This window comes from Oryzias melastigma, linkage group LG3 (assembly GCF_002922805.2).
Source record: "Oryzias melastigma strain HK-1 linkage group LG3, ASM292280v2, whole genome shotgun sequence".
In the NCBI taxonomy this organism is placed as follows: domain Eukaryota; kingdom Metazoa; phylum Chordata; class Actinopteri; order Beloniformes; family Adrianichthyidae; genus Oryzias; species Oryzias melastigma.
Genome location: NC_050514.1, coordinates 5,030,980 through 5,052,046, shown reverse-complemented (window position 1 = coordinate 5,052,046; position 21,067 = coordinate 5,030,980). Strand labels below are relative to the sequence as shown.

General features: G+C 39.0%; 1 protein-coding gene across 8 annotated transcripts in view; it reads left to right on the top strand.

The window, feature by feature from the left end:
- neo1a (neogenin 1a) overlaps window positions 1-21,067 on the top strand; it is a 230,446-nt gene that overhangs the window by 128,019 nt on the left and 81,360 nt on the right. For all 8 annotated transcript variants that reach the window (XM_024296401.2, XM_024296393.2, XM_024296398.2 and 5 more), the window contains exons 4-5: window positions 385-535; window positions 19,317-19,453. In XM_024296401.2, coding sequence (XP_024152169.1) covers window positions 385-535; window positions 19,317-19,453 — 288 coding nt within the window. The remainder of the gene's footprint in view (window positions 1-384; window positions 536-19,316; window positions 19,454-21,067) is intronic.

Genomic DNA, 21,067 nt, shown 5'->3' with positions numbered 1-21,067 from the left:
GACTTTGTGTTCATGATCAGTTTTTTAAAGGGTTGACACTTCCATGAATCAAAGGAGACGTTATCTGTTCTTCGTCACTAAATTAGAGTCCCTGAATGGTGACCTGGTTAAACTTGCAACATGCTTTCAAGCATGTGTTTTATTGCCCAAATACAGTCTTAAAACTTAAGTAGCTACGCATTAATGTGAGAGTTTTGAACGTGGAAGTTCGAAACCTGTGTTTACATTGACTTTTTATCGAAAGCGGTCCCTTGAACGCCCTTTTCCGAGGGTGGTGTGAACGTGGCATGAGACTGATGTTCCCTGTACATAAGCCAACTCGCTCCATGTTTAACTTCATCCTGAGGCTTCACCCTTTTTCATTGTCTTTCTGTTCTATGTAAGAAACGGGAGAAGAGAGGAAGTTGGAGTTTCTGGTGCAGCCAACTTCTGTAACCAAAGTGATGGGTTCCACTGTACTGCTGCCGTGCGCCGCCACCGGTTACCCAGTGCCGCACATCCACTGGATGGTTGGAGACAAGCTGTTGGAAGAAAGGTAGGAGGAAACCCTCACACCCAAACGCCTATTATTTCTTCTAGAATCCAGGAGACTGCTGTTTGTTTGCATCAAACCAGCATTTTTTTCTATGAGTTTTTAATTCTTTTATTCAATTTTTTTTTTTCATTTTTATGTATATAGAATGTATATAGTATTATAGAATAAAAAGATTACAGATTTGGCAAACTGCATGCATTCTTTAAAGGCATAGGATGGAGGACATTGATTTATAATAGTCTACAGTGGATCAGGACACAGTGCTGTGGAAATAAACCCATGAAAAATTGCTCTAAAAAAATCTGCGAAACAGTGACACCACAAAAAGTGAACCCTGAAAAAGTGAGAGAACGCAGGATCTCACCTTTCTCAACAAGCTGTGGGTTGTTGAAGACTTTCCTGCCACATCGCAAAGCACCACAAATATAAACCACAGATCCACAGCTGCTCACGCAGCATCAGCTGATGTTCACATCTCTGTTAAACCTTTTTTTTGATCTATTACACTCTTTCTTCATTTAGTTTCAAACAATTTTTGCCAAAAAGCAATTTTTTTTTTTCGTTTTTCAAAGAGATGTAATATTTTCTGCATTAGGACGCACTGGATTATACGGCACACCGTCAATGAATGGTCTATTTTTAAACTTATGACATGTAAAAGGCATGTCGAACTATAGAGCCAGATAAACATTATTAATTTAATTCATAGTAATTCTAGAACTTGTTTGGAACATGCTACACGCAGCCGCAACCCATAAAAAAACAGACTGATACCTCTTAAACAAACGTTACTTTGCTAACTCCCAACCTTGTTAGTAACAGTAAAAAAAAAACAACCTGACACTGCTACACGTTAGCCATGTTAGCGTATTCACAATACCTGTAACTCCCCGCCTTCTTTGAAACACCTAAAAAAGGAAGACAGTTTGACACCACTAGACGTTAGCTGTGTCTGTGCATTAGCAATACCTGTAACTCTCAGCCTTGCTTGCATCGAGTAAAAAAAGTTACATCATACTGCTAAAGCAAACGTTACTGTAACTAAGTTTCCTTCCAACCTTGTTAGTAACACATTAAGAAAAATAGTCCAGCATGCTACACATTAGCCACGTTAGCATATTCACATGTTGCAAGCCTTGCTTGCAACATGTAAAAAAGTTATGCTGATGCAACTCAAGCAAAAGTTGTTGTGACTGTGTTTACTCCCTAAACACATTAAAAACTGACACCGTAACGCATTAGCCACATTAGCAAAAGCCTATCTGTAACTCCCAGCCTTGTTTGCAACATGTAAAAAAAAAAAAAAGAAAGAAACAGCCTGACACTGCTAGGCGTTAGCTATGTTAGCCATATTAGCAATGTTAGCGTATTCATTACTCCCAACCTTGTTTGTAAAATATATTTTTAAAGAAAACTGATACCGCTAAAGCAAATGTTACTTTGGTTATGCTTACTTTTAACCTTCTTAATAACACATAAAAACCTGCTACGCATTAGCCACATTAGCATATTCACGATAGCTTATGTGTAACTCCCAGCTTTGCTTGCAACATGTAAAAAAATAAAAGAAACACAGCCGGGCACAGCTACTCGTTAGCAATGTTAGCAATGTTAGCAATGTTAGCATATTCATCTGTACTTCTAAAGCAAATGTTACTTTGACTGGGCTTGCTTTTAGCATGCTTAGTAACACATAAAAAAAGAAAATAGTTAACACTACTGCTACACTTTAGCCCCATTGGTGTACTCTTTTTTCACGATAACTTTCTACTAGTACTCCCCAAGATATTTTTAAACTTTCTGAGATCTTCATGGAGTGCATAGTATTGATTCTTTGCACTTGGCTTCCAAAAGTTGTCTTCTTGGCGCTGCTCCCCAGCGCATCGACGCTTTTCTGCAACTGCTGCAAAAAGAGCCCCAGGGAGACGGTTCGAGGCACCGACCGAGCCACTTCATCTGGAAGCCCAGGCTGCCAGGTCACCCTCTGAGGGGACGCTCACAAATAAAAGGCACAGACAGACTGTCACAGCGGCTGTGCTCTCACTCCTCCGGTGCTCATTAGCTCAGGCAGTGCAGCTCCTTAGAGAAACTCACGGCGGACCCGGAAAATTTGATTCTCACCAATTAAGAAAGCGCTTTGTTTACCTAACCCCTGTGTGCCAGTTCTGTATTGCAATATGGCTGCAACTTGTGGGGGTTAACAGAAAATAGTTCAAACAAGGCTCATTTATCTACATCCAGCTCAGGATGGGATTTCTGCTTTAAGTGAATTTAAATAGTAAGGTCATCACTTTGTTAACCGCAAGACTCCAGCGCAGTGTGAGCGAGAATGTTATTAGCCCATCGAGCTGGAAGTTCAAAGCACAACTCCACATCTCCAGTTAAACGTCTTTAATGGAATTGTCTGCAAGTACTTTGACCTCCAAGGGGACTTGGATGAAATGGTACTTATTAATCTACCTTGTATTAATTAGAAATATAATACCAAGCGTGAATGCTGGCCTCCCCTTGGGTGTCAGCGTCAGTAATTGGTGAGCATACTCGACAATCGAGGGAGTCTTGGTGCTACCAAAGAAGGTCCGGATTCTTCTGCCGCCAAAGCAGAAATGTCTGCCGCGTGAATGCATTTCCAGCCTTGTTAAATGAGACAATTGCAAAAAAAAACAGTCATGGAATTTTTCTGTTTTTTTTTTTCCTCTTCACTCTCTTCCTTGTTTTTTATCTGACAGAGAGTAGCAGCTGTGGATTAAAAAACATTGGAACTGAAACATGAAGGGGAATCTGTTGAGTCTCTAATTGGTCAAGCACAACTGAGGCTGATGCTTCAATGTGGTGGCTTCCCTTTGTTGTTTTTCACTCTGAGCCGAAATTTGAGTCTAAATAGAAGCCTGCTTGTGTTATTAGCAGATCGAATCTGCAGGACACTTCATTAAGTACCTCAAAGTTGCACACAGAGTTAAAGATTTATGGAAATCACGAGTGTGTGTACACACACACACACACAGAAACACACTGACACGTGTACACATCCATTTTAAAGAAATGGTCTCTTTAAAAACATACACATAGTGGTGGAAAACAAAACCAAATCAAAAACGAATCATATGTTCTTTACAATTGTGGGTTCTTGTGTTTTGAACATGTTCTTGTAGCATTTTTCTGATGATGGAGGACATATATAAAGAAAATTGCGTTTCTGAATATTTCTTTGTTGTTGTGAACCAGGAACAAACCAAAAAGCTGTGATACGTCCACTTATAGACGACTAGATCAATGCAAGTTTTCCTTGTCTGAGTTGGCATCTGGCTCCAAACTGCACAGCTGAAAATTCCAAAAATACTCGCCATTTTTGTCGCTCTGGTAATGCTAATTTGGGGGTGTGAGGGGCTGTAAGCTAGCGGGAGAGAGTGTAAACAGAGAGCTCTCAGCAATAGGAAGAGGGGGGATAGGGTTACTCTGGGTAAATAGTCCCGCCCACAACTCACAACTGTCACTCTGCAGAAACTATGTACTAGAAAATGACAAATGTTTTTTATTTTTTTATTTTAGCTAAAACAGTGTTATCACAATTAAAACGACCACTGTGAACAATTTTACAATGGATCCACTTCATTGAAAATAGTCTTTTTTATGTTTTTGTCATACTGTTGTAGCATTTTTATCATAACAGAGGACCTATATAACATAATTTCTGATTAAAATTCATCCATCCATCCATCTTCTTGACCGCTTCTTCCCTTTCGGGGTCGCGGGGGTGCCGGAGCCTATCCCGGCTGCTGAAGGGCGAAGGCGGGGTTCACCCTGGACAGGTCGCCAGTCTGTCTCAGGGCCTCAATCACACACACATTCACTCTCACATTCACACCTAGGGACAATTTAGAGTCACCAATCAACCTATGATGCATGTTTTTGGACGGTGGGAGGAAGCCGGAGTCCCCGGTGAAAACCCACGCATGCACGGGGAGAACATGCAAACTCCACACAGAAAGGTCCCAAATCGCCCAGCCGGGATTCGAACTGGGGCCTTCTCGCTGTGAGGCAAGAGCGCTAACCACTGCGCCACCGTGCAGCCCTGATTAAAATTCAGTTTCTGAGTATTTTTTAAATCCATTGGATCAGAAAACTGGATGCTAGAAAAATATCAGGCTAATGACGCAGCTACTACAATGGGCGTGCCAAAGTCTCCCGTGTGCACACCCTGGTCCGCTCATGGGTAGATGTGTGAGGCGTGATGATTGTGGCTCAAAACTGTACGACTGGATTGATCCAATATTGCTCACCCTTTATTTTTATCCCGCTAATGCTAACTTAAGTTGCTAACAGAACTCTTAGCGACAGGGAGGAGGAAGTCAGGTTGCTCTGCACCAGCCTTACAAAGAATTATATTGTATATCTAATGAGCTGCTGTCGCTGTGCTTAAAATATGTATTAAAAAGGGATTTTTGAACTGTAAAATTATAAAATAAAACATTTACGATAAAAATATAGTTGGAATGGGACTTTTAGGAGAACATTGTTACTTTTTAATTCATGAGTGACAACAAGAATGTTCATTCTGACAAATATAGTGACTGAATAATAGCTGTTTATTTATCCATAGAAGTTGATGCATTTTGGCTTCTTGGAGCCAACAGGTACTTCCTGTTTGGTATTAGAGGGGTCCAGTTCTTATATATAGTCAATGGCAGCTTCTGTTTCCTGAAATGTTATCGGTCTAATTTCTCTTGGTCATTTTAATGCTTCTGGACTCTGAGCAGGTCTAAATGTTTGTTCCAAATGGGCTCAGCAGCACCCTGGTCAAATATGCATTCCTAGCACATGTCTTGTGCATTAGTAATGGCATCCCCAGGTATCCCTAAACACAGCTAACCTCCCTTTGGATTTCAGATGCGATGGTCCTGGCGACTCTTGCAGAAGGGGCAGTTATCTTTGGCTCTTTGAGAATCACTCTATCACCTAATAGAAATTTCCCAGCAATCAATAAAGGGATGAATTATGCATGTCAGACAGCTACAGGGAAGTGACACAGCATGTAAATCAAGCCTTTCAAAGCCTCTGAGTTTACTGTCTCCTCCCAGTCTCTACTGCTCATTTGAAATGGATTGCTTATATTCTATTTACTCGAGGATGAAAAGCGGGGTGTGGTGTGTGACATTTATTTGCAGTCGGACAAATGTGCAAGTGTGCACATATGTTTGGCATGCAAATACACGGGCTACCCTTGGCTTTTTCCAAGGGTGAGAAACCTGGTTCAAGCCCACGCTCAAACAGATGCAGAGCTGCATGCCTGTGCATGGGAAGTCTTTGTCTCGGTGTGCTCTTGGGGAGGACAGGAGCAGCCTGAAGGAAATGAAAAGTGGCTCCTCGTTTGCTGTCAGTGCCACAGAACAGCTCTGTTCAAAATGGCAACAGTCGAGAAAAGCCTCAGACTGGGCTTGGTGTACGAGTGTGTGCAAGTTTTTAAAGGAAGAGTTTGTAAACTAAGATATAAAATGGAAACAGTTTCTTTCTTTTTAGTTAAAGTGCCCGAAGCCTTAGTGAAAATAAAGCTTTATTTTTTTCATAAAAATGCACAACCTTCTGTTGTTGTTTGTGTTTACCTGGCACCATAGCTGTGAAAAGGGGAATGCGTGGTTTTGTTTAGTTAGAATACAAATTACTTATCTAACCTAATGTGGATATAATCCCTAAAGATTTATTGTTTAGGTGTGTGATTTAAATTAACCAAAAAACAAAAGACATGAGAGGAAAGCATAATTTAGTTGGATTTCTCCAGACAAAGGATTCATGAGTTGAAGCCCAATGAGGCAAATTTGTTTTGTGATTTTGGGCTATATAAGTAAAACTGAATTGAACTGAATGAGTGTATTTCTGTGTGACTTCTTCCTCCCAACCAGCCGAAAGAAACCAGATTCCAAAGAAGAAGGTTTGACTGTAAACTATTTTTGTTGCTCGCAATGACTTCATTTAAATTATTTGATTTGTTTTATTTAGTAATAGAAATCATTTTAAAACAGTGAATAATATACTCTTGTGTTAGTCTATGAAACAAACCCAGATTAAAAAATGCTAAGCCTCCTATAAGTCGTAGGACTATTAAAAAAAACATGGGCTGTCAAATTATTGCAATAATCGCAATTAATTAAAAACATACATTTTATTGCTTTATTTATTTTTTTAGCGCACCGTTACTCCCGTGTTATGTACACCTCTAGGAGCCTTAAATCCTGCTCATGCCATGGTCGTTTAAGAAAAATATTCATATCAAATAAATTGTTAGGACTTCAGTCCTGCTATATTTTTAATTTTATTTATTTTATTTTTTTTTTACAAAAGTGAACTATTAAATATTTGCTGCGTCGCGTCGTCGTAGTAATAGCTTCAGCGCGAGGCGTGGGAGGTGCACATAAACCGCGCTCCACTCTAACTCCTTTTTGAGAAAAGGGATCGTCTTGAGAAGTTTAAAAAAAGCAGCATTTTAGAGGGAAAGTTTACCTCTAAGCGCTTGTTTCTGTCCAGATGATGAAACAAAGTTATTAAAAGAAAAATAGCAAAAGTCCAAAGTTTAAATAGTGCAATTTCTCCACGGTTTTTCATTTCTTTCTTTTTAGATTTTTTTAATTTCTCGTCTGTTTTATTTCAGTTTTTAAAAGTATCAAATTCACCCAAATAGGTTGAAGGAAACTTTTACCATCATGTCTTTTTTACTGTCTTACTGCTGTGGTTAACTGTGGAATTAAGTATATCCACATTTAAATGATGGTATTAGTACAAAATTTGTGTTCAATATTTTTTAGGTTGATCAGAAAAGTCTTCCTACTGTTTTTAGATTTTGTAAATTACAGAACTCTGGACCTGACATATATTTTTTTGTTTTTATATATTGTTATTTGTTTAAGATTAGAAAAAAAATACCTCAGTGGTGTCAAAGTAAAGATTGAAAGTCTCCTATAATACAAAAAGAACTTAAAAAAGCCACCTTTTTAGTATTATTTTAATTTTTTACTGCACCACAATGTCACAAACTTAAATAAATAAAATACCTCAAAACGAGGCTTTTAGCAGCAAATATTAGGTTAAAAATCATTGCAATTAAAATTGATTAATTAGATTAATTAATTACAGATCATGATTAGTTAATCACACAAAAAATGTATCGCATGACAGCACTAAAAAAGGAGGAGCCAAATCAGATCAGATTTAGTTTATCCGTTAAAAAAAAGTATTTTGGTCTTTAAACGGCATTCAAAAGAGAAATTGGAGGCGAGTTCCTGGCATCCTGATAAAATGATTGGAAACGGCATAAACAGAAGAATATCTGCTTAAAAAACCAAAACCACTTCCTTTTAACAGTACCTCTCTGCTAATGGTTCTCGGGCAATCATCCACCATTTTCTGCTGTTTTAAATGAAATAATAAAGAGACACGGGGAATTTGAAATTGCTGCGTGCACGGCACCCATGAACTGTTTCTGCATTGTTAACGCCCGCGCCATCACATTGCTGGAGTCATTTAAACCATTTTCATTTTTTTTTCCCAGACTGCACAGTAAATGTTCACTGCATTACCAGTGTGTGTTGTAGAACTGAACCTTTCAGGCCCTCTAAGAGGCTGAGAATAGATGAAAGTTGTTGATGGTTTTCGTCAGTGGAGGCAGGATCTGGGGTACGTGGCGAGCACCACGTGACTGCCGCCGCACTCGGCTTTGTGTTTGTCGTTAAGGTTACGACAGCGTCCTTGGTCCTTTTGTGGGGTTCACGTATGTTTGTGTCATAGGATTTAAATGGACTTTAGAGAGAATGGAGTGGTAATTAAAAAAACAGTGTTTTAATAGTTTCTAATATCAAATGTGAATAATAAAAAAGAAAAACAACAGCTCAGCTTTTTATTTAGATTCTCATTATGTTTCATTTTTATGTCTTGAATAGGTTTTCACTTTTTTTGCATGAGCCTGTTTGTTTACTTGTGCACACCTCTGTGCTTAATGGCCCGTTGGATGGTTGTGGTGCAGATGAAGGGTAAAGGTAGAGACCGTGCAACTGCAGAATCACGTCCTTTGAGTCTGAATAGCTGTAACTGGCCTTCGTCAAGGTCGTGTTCTATGCCTAAAATGAACACTAAAAATTGTTTTTAAAAATTAAGCCTCATCTAGTTCCTTCACTAAAAACAAGTTCAGTTTAATTTTTTTTAATAGTTTTTACAGTTCCTGCCAGGTTTGCCACGATTAGTCAATTAGCCACAACTAATAGTCGACAACTAATTTAGTAGTTGTTGTTTTTTTTTTTATCTTAAAACTACAGTGCGTTCTTTCTAATGTTATTGTCTTTAACTCATGCGCAGTAGTGCTAATCCAGGTCAGTAGTGATGTCACAGGAAGTTACAGGAAGAGGTACCATAAAAACACTGTAAAATTCTCAGTATGTTTTTACAGTGTAGAAACATATATCTCTGTTATAATTCTATTATTGTGAATATTAAAATCTACAATGGCCACAAAAACATTAATAAAGTTTATTTTTTTCCAAGCAGCAAAGTGTAACTTTTTCTGAGTTTTTGTTTAAACTTTAAAAGATTGCAGATTCATGGTATAGAACGTCACATTGATAGATTTAGGAAATGATGCAACTTTATTAGTAATAAATCTGGTGTATTTCTAAAAAAGCATCCAAACTGGTGTGTTTGGGTTCCCGCCTTTGGCCTGCCGTCTGTCTTTAATGATGTTGCCTCGTGGCATATCTCCAACATATCTTGCAGTCACACCGCAGGCCCACATGGATGGAAGTCTGCTCAGGAACTCCGATTGCTTCAGCTCTGGTAAAATGATAAATGGTGACAGCAGAAAGTAATGGGGCGGTTCTGTTGGGAGAACAGGACGAGCAGCACAGGCCGACTGCCAGTGCGGCGCAGGAAGCGGGACTTACTGTTGACAGCGAGCGGATCCATGCAGATGCTTTTTGCAGCATGCCTTTCTTTCTTTTAGTGTTGCTTTTTTTAAGTTGTGTTTCTGAGCACAATTTACCATTCAACCCCTGCAGACATTAGGCCTGTCCTATTTAGAGGGTTCATCCAGACACGGGGCACACAGAGTTCACTGGCTTCAGGAGACCTGCGGAGTCCAGCATCTGAAAGGATATTATGGGAGTTCAGACTGCAGGCTTTATCGTAATAAACTCTAATCAAACCATCAGGTTATACTGCAGGACTCTGGATGGGAAAAAGCAAATAAAGTCAGGTATGCAGGAGAGTTTTTTTATTTTCATCTCAAAGGCCTTCATATTACAAGCTGGCAGAATAACATTCCAGTCAAGTTGATGGTTCAGGTTGGCTTTTTTATCATTAAGCAGTCACATTAACCTCTATGTGGTTTGACTCCTTGCATCACTTGTGTCTTTGCATCCCACATGTCACGTCTTCATTGGACTATCCCAGCATTAAAATATATATTTACATTTCAAGACGTATTTTTTCTTGTTTCCCACATGAATGACTGTCACTATAAAGAATAAAACAAAAAAACAAAACTTCAAAGTATCCTTTTATTTCCCGTTTTATGAATTCTTTTTCTTCATCGCCCAAAAAGTTAAAGCTGCTATAAATTATTCAAATACTATTATAGATCTTCAAACTGTAGAATTTAAATTGGTTTGACAGTATTTAATAGATTTACTCACACCATTCACACAAAGTTATCTTTGTTCAACAAAAAATAGGTGTGTAGATATTAAAAAAAAAAAAAAATCAGTTCAATCATAATTGAGATTTCTACTAGAAAAAAAAACCCAACAACCCTGAAACCTGAAATTGATTCACAGCTTTTGCTAAGGATGAGGTGTCAAAACCTTGACTTCCAGAATGAAGCCTTTTAGGAAACCAAAATATCTGGAGCCAAGCACATTTTACCAGCTGAGAAATTGATTTTTTTTTAAATGTCAAAAAGTCATTTTCTGATGTAAATTGAAAAAAAAAACTTTATGAGAAAAAGAAACAGAAAGTCAAACTTTTCTTTTTACCAGCTGTAATCATGTGCGCTCATAACAGCTGTTCTGTGAGGACGTTTTTGCAGACATCATCACTTTATGTATTTACCAGAAAAAAATTGTTTAATTTATCAGATCTGCAATTATTTTACTCCTCAGTGACACCTTTTCTGATTTAAATCACAACAATCAAGATTTAAACATTTTGTTTCTAGTCTGCTCAGTGAAAATAGGTGAAATGTGAAACCACATCAGCCTATTTTATTTCTAGGTATTACAAAAGACATACAAGTTACGGTAGATGTCTGGTCCTTTTAGAATGTAGACTATATCTTAGCCCCATTGACCCTCTTGCTCTCTTATGGGGTCCAGATGACCCAGTCCTTATATTGACAAAGATGGACAAGGATTTTATGTCTTCCACGGACACCAGTGAAGATAAAAATCCTTGAAAAAAAAGTTCAGTGCACTGTGTAGGGTTCAGATTAATGTAGACATGTCTAGGAGTGTTAAGAATGAGTCTATGCCTTGGCCAGATGGCTGTGGAGGGTTGTAGACACCTACGTTTAACGCTGCATTCACACCGGACACGTTTCGTGCTGCAGGGGCGTCCAGTTTCAGTGTTGAGAGCCGGCTGACGGGTCCGGTATGAATGCAGCTTCAGGGGAGTGGAGGTGTGTCTTACAGTTGAAGCTTGTGCAGCCACCGTAGTGGAACGTACCATTATCATGTGTGTGGTAAATATAGTGGGAAGTATTTGTAAGGATAATACAAGTTACATCCACTTTTGATGTAGGGGTGATGATGACATATGGTGCACTTATGCCGCACTCTAGTCGAGTACTGTGGGAGTACTGGCCTGTTACTGGTCATGCACAAATGCTGCATGCATGGAATGTGCTGGTGACACATAACTGTCTGTAGGACGCCAACTACGCTAATTATTGTCTAATTTCCTCTTGTTTTAACAGTCATGGATGGATTAGCATGAAAAGTGCTATAAAGTTAAAAATTCATACAACACACGACAAGTGTTTGCTACTAGAGCTGCCACAAACTATTATTTTAATAGTCAACTAATCATCGATAATTTTTTCCGATTAGTCGACTAATCAGGTCGTGTACAAACTGGAAGTAAAGCACACATCTTCTCCATCGTTAGTTTTAAACTAACTAAAAACTAAATATATAACATTACCTGCAATAATCTAGTGTGAATGCTGTAAGCTGAATTTGGCAGCTGAAGATGCTAGTGCTGATGGCTGAAGATGCTGAAATTGATAGCTAAAAACGCTGAAGCTGATAGCTGAAAACGCTGAAGCTGATAGCCAGCTAAAATATTACTTAAATGCGAAATTAACCTCAAAAATGAAAAAAAAGCCTAAATTAGTCAAAATAGCTAGCAGTTGCTGAAATATTAGCTAAACTCCAAAATAGCCCCCCAAAATTGAAAAATCCTAAATTAGCCAAAACAGCTAGCATGTAGCTGAAATATTAGCTGAACTCCAAATTAGCCTAAAAAACCTTAAGAAATCCCCAAATAGTCCCAAAAGTTAGCATAATGCCATTATAACTTTCAACTTTACTACACTCTAAATCCAAATAATATTAAGTAACAACTAATCGACTATCAAATAAGTCGTTGACTATTTTAATAGTCGATTAGTCGACTAATCGTGGCAGCACTATTTGCTACAACCCGTCGCTTCCACCAAACCCATAGAAAAAAATGGGAACGAACATTTTGGATCTTACAGAGTCAACGGTCTTCTGATTTTTTGCAGTCTACCTGTACCCCGTACAGGTTTGGCCATATTTGTCTGCAGACAGCCTCTGTCCACCTTTAAGGACAGTTGTGACTAAGACATGGTGGACTGATTAGCTGTGCAAGACCGTGCTAAGGTATGTCTAAGGTTTACCCATTAAAAATTAGAGATAAAGAAGCTGCGTGTGGACTAATAGAGTCAACAGAAAGTGATAGTGAATGCCTTAAGGCTTCCTCTCTAAAGGGTGGCTGTTGCTGTTGTGACTGTCTGTTTGACCCACACACCACCGCTGTCATCGTACAGCTGATTGCTCCGTGATGACATACTGCACCGCTCCAATCAAATGCACACACGCCTCTGCAAAGATGTGCCATTCTCTCCATCACTGACCCTGGCAGCAGTCCGAGCCACCAATCACATCTAACAACTGCTGCCTTCTCTTCGTGTAGCTCCTTCAGGCTGCTGATGGACACACTTTCTGGAGCCACATGTCTTGCTCATATCATAGCAGTCACTTACGCCTGAGAAGCTCTGTATGCCATTTTTTTTATTTGTTGTATCTCGTCTTCCTGACATATTAGCCTTCATGTTGACTTCACATAATGGATCCATGCTTCTTCTGACAGCAGAGGGACCATTTAGCATCTTTTGAAGTGAACTTGCAGCTTCAAATTAGAGCCTCACTCGTGGGCATTTTACACAAAGACCCTGGAAGCTACTGCGCGATTTGACATTTGCCAACTCCTAATAGCAGAAAGCATGTTGTTATTTATTTAGTGAACGCTGCTGGAGCGATGGAGCTTCCAAACAAGTCTGTGCTAGTGTTCAGTTTGGACGTGAGTGTCTTAAAGTCTCACTCCAATCATCACCTGTTTTCAAAGCGTTCTAAGTGATCTTTTAATTATGATGATGCTGTTTTTAGCCAGTATCCAAAAAACCTGTGTCATTTCTAAGATGTAGTTTCTGTAGAGCGGCAGGAGTTCATTAGAAATCCCCCCCTTTGAGTGGTAACTGTTAGCAATGACCCAGGAGTGGCTAAAAATAGTCCAAAAAGGAGTAGCAGACATGCCAGTCCACTTATTAAATGTAAAAAAGATCCATATCTGTCACCTTTTTGACAGGACACAATGCTCACTACTTTTCTGTCGTTTTTCTAAACCCCGGTTATGACGTCACCGATTTCACAAAGTCAAAATCATATGAAAATGAAAATCATATGAATACGAACATTTCACGACGTCTCCACTGTGTTGTGATGATGAAAAGGTGGATGGTTTATTAAAAAATAAATTTAAACACGTTTTTTTTTACAAAAATTGTTCAACCGCAATGCATTGTGGTCTATATTCCCTAATCTAGCGAGCATTAATGCACGCTAGTTTTTCACAAAGACTTCTGGGAAATTTCTAGTGGAATTGATTTTGGAATAGTAGATTCGGACAGCACTAGAAAATGACGAACGCACTACATAGTGAGTAGGGAAGGAGTTCGGATATAGCCGATGATAATAGGAGGATAACAAAACAAAAACAAGTGAGCTAGCTTGGAGCTAACGTAAGCTTACTGTCTGGCAGCTAAACATAGTGCAAGTTAAAAAGAAAAGAATAATTAAGGAAAAAAAAGAAAGTTGGGTTTTCTAATCCTACTGATGCTTTTTATTATTATTTTTTACTAATAGTGGTATTAATTGTAGTATTTTACGACTGTTATGGTCAATTGCTAGTTAGCCTACTTTAGCATTGAGTTAGCTTATCTGTTTTTGTTTTGTTATCCTCTTATTATAAGCCTTTTTTAGGAGAAATAGGTCTTTTTTTTATTGTCTTGGTATGTCTGTTGCTGTTTTGTTTTGGGGGTTTTTTCGTTGCTTTTTTCATTTTCTCAACAGAGCTACATTAACAAAATAATTTTCCTGTTATGGGATCACTTAGTTGTATATTATTTTAGTTTATTAAATAAACCTCAATGCACTTGCGATTTGAACAATCTATTTCATGACTCAGTGTAAATCCCCGTGGCCTCATGACGTATTTTTGACGGAAATTTTGAAAACAAAGAAAAGCCGTATTCAAATAACTTAAACCTAAAACTAAATGTATTTATATTTTTTTCTCCAAATCTGTCTTGTGTCGTACACATATTATTTACAGTTATCCTTAAGGGAGCTTGTGGCCCGCCCAGAGTATTTGCTTATTATCATTAAAAGAATGCCACAAAAACATGTTCAAACCACCAAAACACTATTGTAATTGGAGTGTTATTTAAATGTCCAGATGAACCTTTCCTGAACAGAATCAGAAACATGGCGGCTGTTCCACACAAAGCGTGTGTCATTTTAAAAATAGAAGGAAGCTGCTGTGGATGCTGAGAGTCTGAAAATGAGTCATCCCGGTGAGACGAACCGCAGGGATGTCTGTGAGAAGTTCTTATTTTTCCCTGTCCTTTGAGGGTTTAACATCCACAGCTTCAGAGTGGAATCAGCTGCTCCCTCTTCCATCCGTGCTCAGCTAATCAGTGTGCAGCCAGACATTAGTCATTTACAATAATTCACTTTGAGGAGCAGCATAAAGGCAGCTGCTTGCTTTATGTTCTCCTGCTTTTCCCTGCCTCTGTCAGGCTTTCTGCTGAGAGCAGGTTTTTTGTTGTTTTTTTTGTGCACATTTATTACTCGGTGTGTTGCTGTCACAGCAGTGTTGTGGACTCTTGGTTGTTTTCAGACCTTAAAGTTTAAATCGTGTTTCCTGTCAGTCCTAAAGGCTCAACGTGGCTCTCCTGACCTGACTTTGTAAATCTGCTCCCAGCTTTGAATGTCTGTCAGATTTGTTCTGACTGGTTCTCTTTTTGGAAAGGCTGCAGATTGTGTTGAGCTATGGACACACTGGGCATGTGACGCGCTTACAAGAACGCACAAAAAGTGGATTCTTGAACACGCTTTTTGCCCACCGTGTCACTCCAGACAAGCAGGGAGGGGCTTCTTCTTCTTTTTCTACTGTCACTAGTACATGTCCAGTTCCACCTGGTTTAAATCAATGTCCACACATTTTGCACGTAAAGTACAAAAACAATCGTAGAAACTTGCCTAGCTGTCTTTGACATATGTAGAGATAGACAAAGCGCCTGTGACGTCACCCACAGGAAATGTCTTACCTACGTTTTCAACAAAATGAAGTTAATTTAGTCGTCACTTTTCGCAGTACGGATTTCGAAACCAGACAACGTTAGTGAGCAGTGATTGATCCGCATCGGTCTGAGTCATCATTTCTTTTTCAGCCACTCTCTCTAACCAGAAGTGAGCATGTTGGAAAGCCACACCCCTTCCATGGGAGAATCTATCAATCAAATATTTCAAACGTTGAAGGTGGGGGCCAGTGGGCACCACATGCTCTTTTGTGAGGCATCTGATTGGCCGGTTTATTGAATAATTTGCAATAAAAGAAAATATTTCATAGAATGGTTATTCTGACAAATAGAACGACTAAGCTGTGATTGAGGGAATGCCGATCACTGCTACCTCCACAGGGGAATTGTATGTGTGTGTGTTGGCCTGGACTCTTCCTGGAAGAGGCTGTTCCCCACTTTGTGACATCACAATGTCAAGGACCCCCTCGTTTTCGTGGATTGGGAGGGGCTGGTGCTTTTTTTTAATAGCTGAAAAAGGTGATCTGGATTGATATTGACCCTTTCCACTAGCGTAAATTTAAAAAAAAGATGCTACCGTTGCGTCACTACCAAATTGAAGTCTCTGATTGGTCTCTGGTTTTACTCAGTGCTTGTTCAATGAGGGTATACGGTCATAAAAAATTGCAACGCTACAAGGGAACGCAAGAGTTTTAAAAATATTCCAACTTTCTATGCAAAAACCTGAAACGCATGTTTCACACGTGAATTTGATCCCGTATTGGTTAAAGTTCGACTTGGTTTTACTAGAGCCAGAAAACGGTGGTATAATATAATATAATGACACCAGAGTTTTGAATGTGGAAGCCCGAAACCCACATTTCCATAGACTTTTCATTGTAGGCGGCCGCTGGAATGATGATGATGTGAGGATGATGTGAACCTAGCTTCCCAGAGTGTCTATAGGTCAGATAACGAAAAGGGATTTATTTCATTTAAACCGTAGTGAAAGAAAAGAAACTCCAGTTTAGAAACACTCCTTTTTCCAACATTTCTGCCAAAACAAAAGGTCGGGAGTGCTAAGTGACTGTCAAAGTCTGTCTTACCCCCCCACCAGCACAACTGAAACTGTTTTTGGTGACAGCAGGTCGAGTGCCACTCGAATGCTCCATTCCAGCTCAGACAGACGGGCAGATGGTCCTCCAGACCCGAGCTGCCAAAAGCAGAGCTTCATCAAGAGAGACAACAGGGCCTAATGTGGAAATCCAGCTCGTCAGCAGTTTGTTTAGAACTAATTCAGCCTTCAGCTGCTTCCTGATTGCACTCTGCACCCCTGCATGCCTCTGCACTCCTCTGCGCAAAAAAAAAAGAAAAAAAAAAAATCACGCCGCCGCGCTCCGATCTAACTTTCCTCGGCTGCTTTCTGCTTGCTGTGCCCCTTTTTTTGGACTTCTTTAGCTGACTCACTGACTCTACCTTTCCCCCCGTTCAGAGCGCAGGGTTCTCTCTGCGAGATATTGATTGCTTTCCTTCCTCTCAGCCCCCTCCCACTCCCACCCTCTTACTCCCATTATGTGGTGCTTGTTGAATCAAGCCCCAGCATGGCCGCAGACGTCATCCCTCTGGGCCTGTTGGGGGAGAATTGAAGTTGGGACCGTTTAAAACGAGGATACATCCCTTTTTTCTTGATTGAAGGTTTTAATCGTTGCATGTTTGATTTCTTAACTGACAAATCCCAATCAATCAAGAGTTGCTTTGGTGATTGGAGTTGGACGCATGTCGAAAATTGTGTCTCGCTTTGCATTTTACCCGCGTAAATGACAGGAGTTTTCAAGTCTGATGCGTTTCTTTGCTGCTTTGCAGATGTCTGCTGCCCCACTTTATTAACAGCTGATGAAAGAAAATGAAAGACTACAGTGTTGCCACTATACAGAGTTGTGACGCCATATATGTTCCCATGGGATGACTGCCAAATAAAACATGAAGACGGCTTCATTTGAATATTATTTACTTAAAAAAATTAAAAATTACAAAGATTACAGACGTTATGATCTCGTTTATGGTTCAGAATTTTTTTATCTTCTGTTTTCATTGACTGAAAGCTGTATACGTGGTAAAAACAGGCTCCTTTATAGAAATCTGTCAAAAATTCTTATCTTATTAGCAGATTTTCTTTAAAGGGTAACCAAACAGGGAAGTTAGAGGCTGACTCCGCCTACAGCCGAAATGTGAAAATCCAGTCAGAGGGGAGGGTCTGGGGAACAGGACTGTTATCGTTACTAGAACTGCAGATCATGAAATGGGACTTAAATGGTTTGACCAATCACCAAATCCAACTGTAATACCACGTTTCAACCTGTAGGGGGCAGCACACAGACAGTTTTTTTTACTATATTTTCAAGAATTAAACAAGTTTATTTTAATTTGTCAAAAGATTGGCAATGACCAACAGACAGCACTTTTAAAGCCTCATTTATAGAGGTCAACAGGCAAAACAAGTTGATTTTAAGCCCTTTAACGAGAACACATTCTCACTCCCAGCTCGTCACATATTGACGTTTAGTTAAGGACCCTTCCGCATCACTTTTTGATGTTTTTGGTGTCCTCAAATTATTGTTTTTTGACATGCTGATTGTTACCATTAAATTAACCACTGAAATGTGAAATGGAACCTGTCCAGTACCAGGGTGGCAGATGCGTGACCGGGCGCGAAACGGTACTGGATTAGGGTACCAATACTGTAAAAATGACAAGTTGAGGACTAGGACTGGGTATCTGTAATAATTTCCAGAAACAATTCGATTCACAAGAGCCTGAATCGATTCGATTATGATTTTTTTTCAGATTCTTTCAATTCTTCAATTCAATTTTAAGTTTACCAATTTATGCACATTTGTTTATAAATACATTAAAACTGTACTATTTAATTTGACTGTATGTATATGAATCTGATACAGTTCACATGTTGTAAAATTTAATAATGAGATTTTTAATAGCATCCAGTGTTGCATAGATTCTCTAAAGGAGAAGTTCTAACAAAAATGTTCAGATCATTAACATGTAAACATTGTTCTGCTTCTCCTGGAGGGCGTTTCTGTTTGGCCACTAGGTGGCGATCGCGCTGTAGAAGTACACTTTATTCAAGAAGAAGACAACAGTATGGGGGGGGGGATGAAGTTCAAGACCACAAATACTTACTTTAAAAATTATTTCCTTAAAAGAGTTTGAAAAAGAATGTCTGTAAGTAGATAAAGATGTTTAGATTTAGTCAACAATGTATTTTTTTGGTCAACCGAACGTTAGCATTAGCCGTCCATGGGAAATTGTATTGAACGTTAGCATCAAGCTAGCGGACTTTAGCTTTATGTTCTAAATCGATTCATATCTTTTGTGATTTAATTATTGATCTATTGAGCTTAAATTGATTAATCGATTTTTTTTTTCAACCCAGCCCTATTGAGGACACACCACTAGCATTTCTGCATGTTTACATAGACTTTTCATTGAGGGTGGTCACTCAAACGCACCTTTTGGAACGTAGCATATGGAATTTTCCTTAAACTAAGATTCATTTGCATTAAAAACTTTATTATTTTTCTTGCAAGACAGAAAATAAGACATTTTTTCTTGAAACAAAATGCTTTTTACTTTAGGATTCAGTTAATGCAGTGCATTTATTGTTCTCTTAAAGTGGGTTTCCCTGCTTCCATCATCTTTTATTTATTGGCTGAGCATGTTGGAGGTGACAGAGCAGAGAAATGAGGACAAAATGTCGAGTCAAACTCAGGTCAGGTGGGGAGCAGTGAGAGAACGCTCAGCTTATTTAGCATTAGGTCTGAATTTTGTATTATTCGACATATTCTCTGCAGAAATTTCTCTTTGAAGAGCTGTAACAAAAATGCAAATGTCCTTTTCTTTCTTCAGTGAGGGGCGCATTAAAGTCGTGGGCGGTGGAAGTCTCCAGATCACCGATCTGGTGGAGGAGGATGCCGGCGTTTACACCTGTGTGGCGGAAAATTCCAACAGCACCGCCACTTCCCAGGCTGAGCTCACCGTTCAAGGTACGTTTACCGTTTCAATTCCACACAGACTGCTCTGAAGCTCTACATATAATTACAGTCACTCCAAAACCATGCTATTATGATTTTGGATTAGCCAATATGCCTACAATGTGGTTTATTGTTTGGAGGAAATTAAAAAAGCAGAGGACAGTGTGGGCTGAATGGCTGCACAGATTGGAAATTAGCAAGAAGCGATGGAAAATGAAGTTAGACAGGAGAGCTGAGGCTCCCCTGGTGGGGCTCTGGTCTCAACATCCTTCCATCTGTGGAAACAGACTCATTTGATCCTATTATGCTTGGGAATGAGCATTTTAGAGAGCTTCTGGACTCTTGGCCTAACCTTTCAAACAAAGCAGCTCTGAGTTTAGTGAAAGGGAAGGAGGAGAACTGGATTCAAATTCTGCAGAGATGTTGGAGATTTGATCCTAAAAGTGCGTTAGATGGGATCTGAAAGTGTAGATGTTATTTTTTTTAAAGAAAATATTTAAACATTATAAAAAAAATACAGTTTGTTATGGTGTTTTGGAATGTACTCATCATTGCATCACAGCATGGATAAAAAGCGGCTCATCTAGCTTCATTTGATCGAGGAAGGGGGCAGCAAACAGACATTGAAACACCAAAGACAGACTGGATCTGCATCAGTTTTGCAGCAGGAGGATTAAAATGAGTTAAAGTTCACAAGCGGAAAAAATCAGTGTCTAAGTATTAGAAAAACTACTCCATATAAGTGTCCACATATACATTTTTTTAATCTAAACTAAGCCTGACTTGCAACTTTTGTGTTTAAATAACAAAACAGTTGTTATAATATTTTTTTTATTCTAAGATGTGTGTCATTCTGAGATTTAAAAACCCACAACTGATTTAAAGAAGACTGCCATTGTAGATATAAAGGAAGTCTCCTTCTATCCCGTGTTTTAAGATGTGGTTGAATCAAATGATGTTATTGGCTAAAGCAGACCAAATAAGATTTGATAGGAAAAATAATCCAGCACAGTTTAGTAAGATTTGGCAATAAATACATTACATTTTTACACTATAAATGATACCTTAATTTATATGTTCTCCCTATTTGCCTGCCTTTTTTTTTGTTGTTCGTTTTTCCTCACTTTACAATGTATTTGCATTCCTGAGAGTGCTGTCCTGAGACTGCTGTCCTGTGAATGCGGTTGGTATTCTGAGCCTGCAGATTCACACTACGGCCTCTTGTAACAGTAGCGGGTGAGACTTTAGTGGTGAACTGCCGAGTTTCCGCTATTAAGACAGCGCCAGTGCTCGTTGTTGTAGAAAATGTATGTCAGTCTCCATCCCACTGGATTTCTACTTGCAGACAGCTCTATTGGGCTCCGCCCACCAAAGCTCGTGAGCTGCTCCGTTACAGCCGTCTGATCGACGTTCATCTCCCGCTTATTTATTAAAATAAAAAAATCGCTTTTGTCCAAAGACTACAAATAAATCCCATATTATCTCTTTCATTTTATAAAATCTAAATCATGCAGTATAAAATAAGTTTAAGTTTATTTTGGTCAGAGATTAATTATGCTGATCTCACAGCTGCAGCAGGTCACCTGAGGGCGTTAATAAATATTAACATGTTTATTTTCTTAAAAA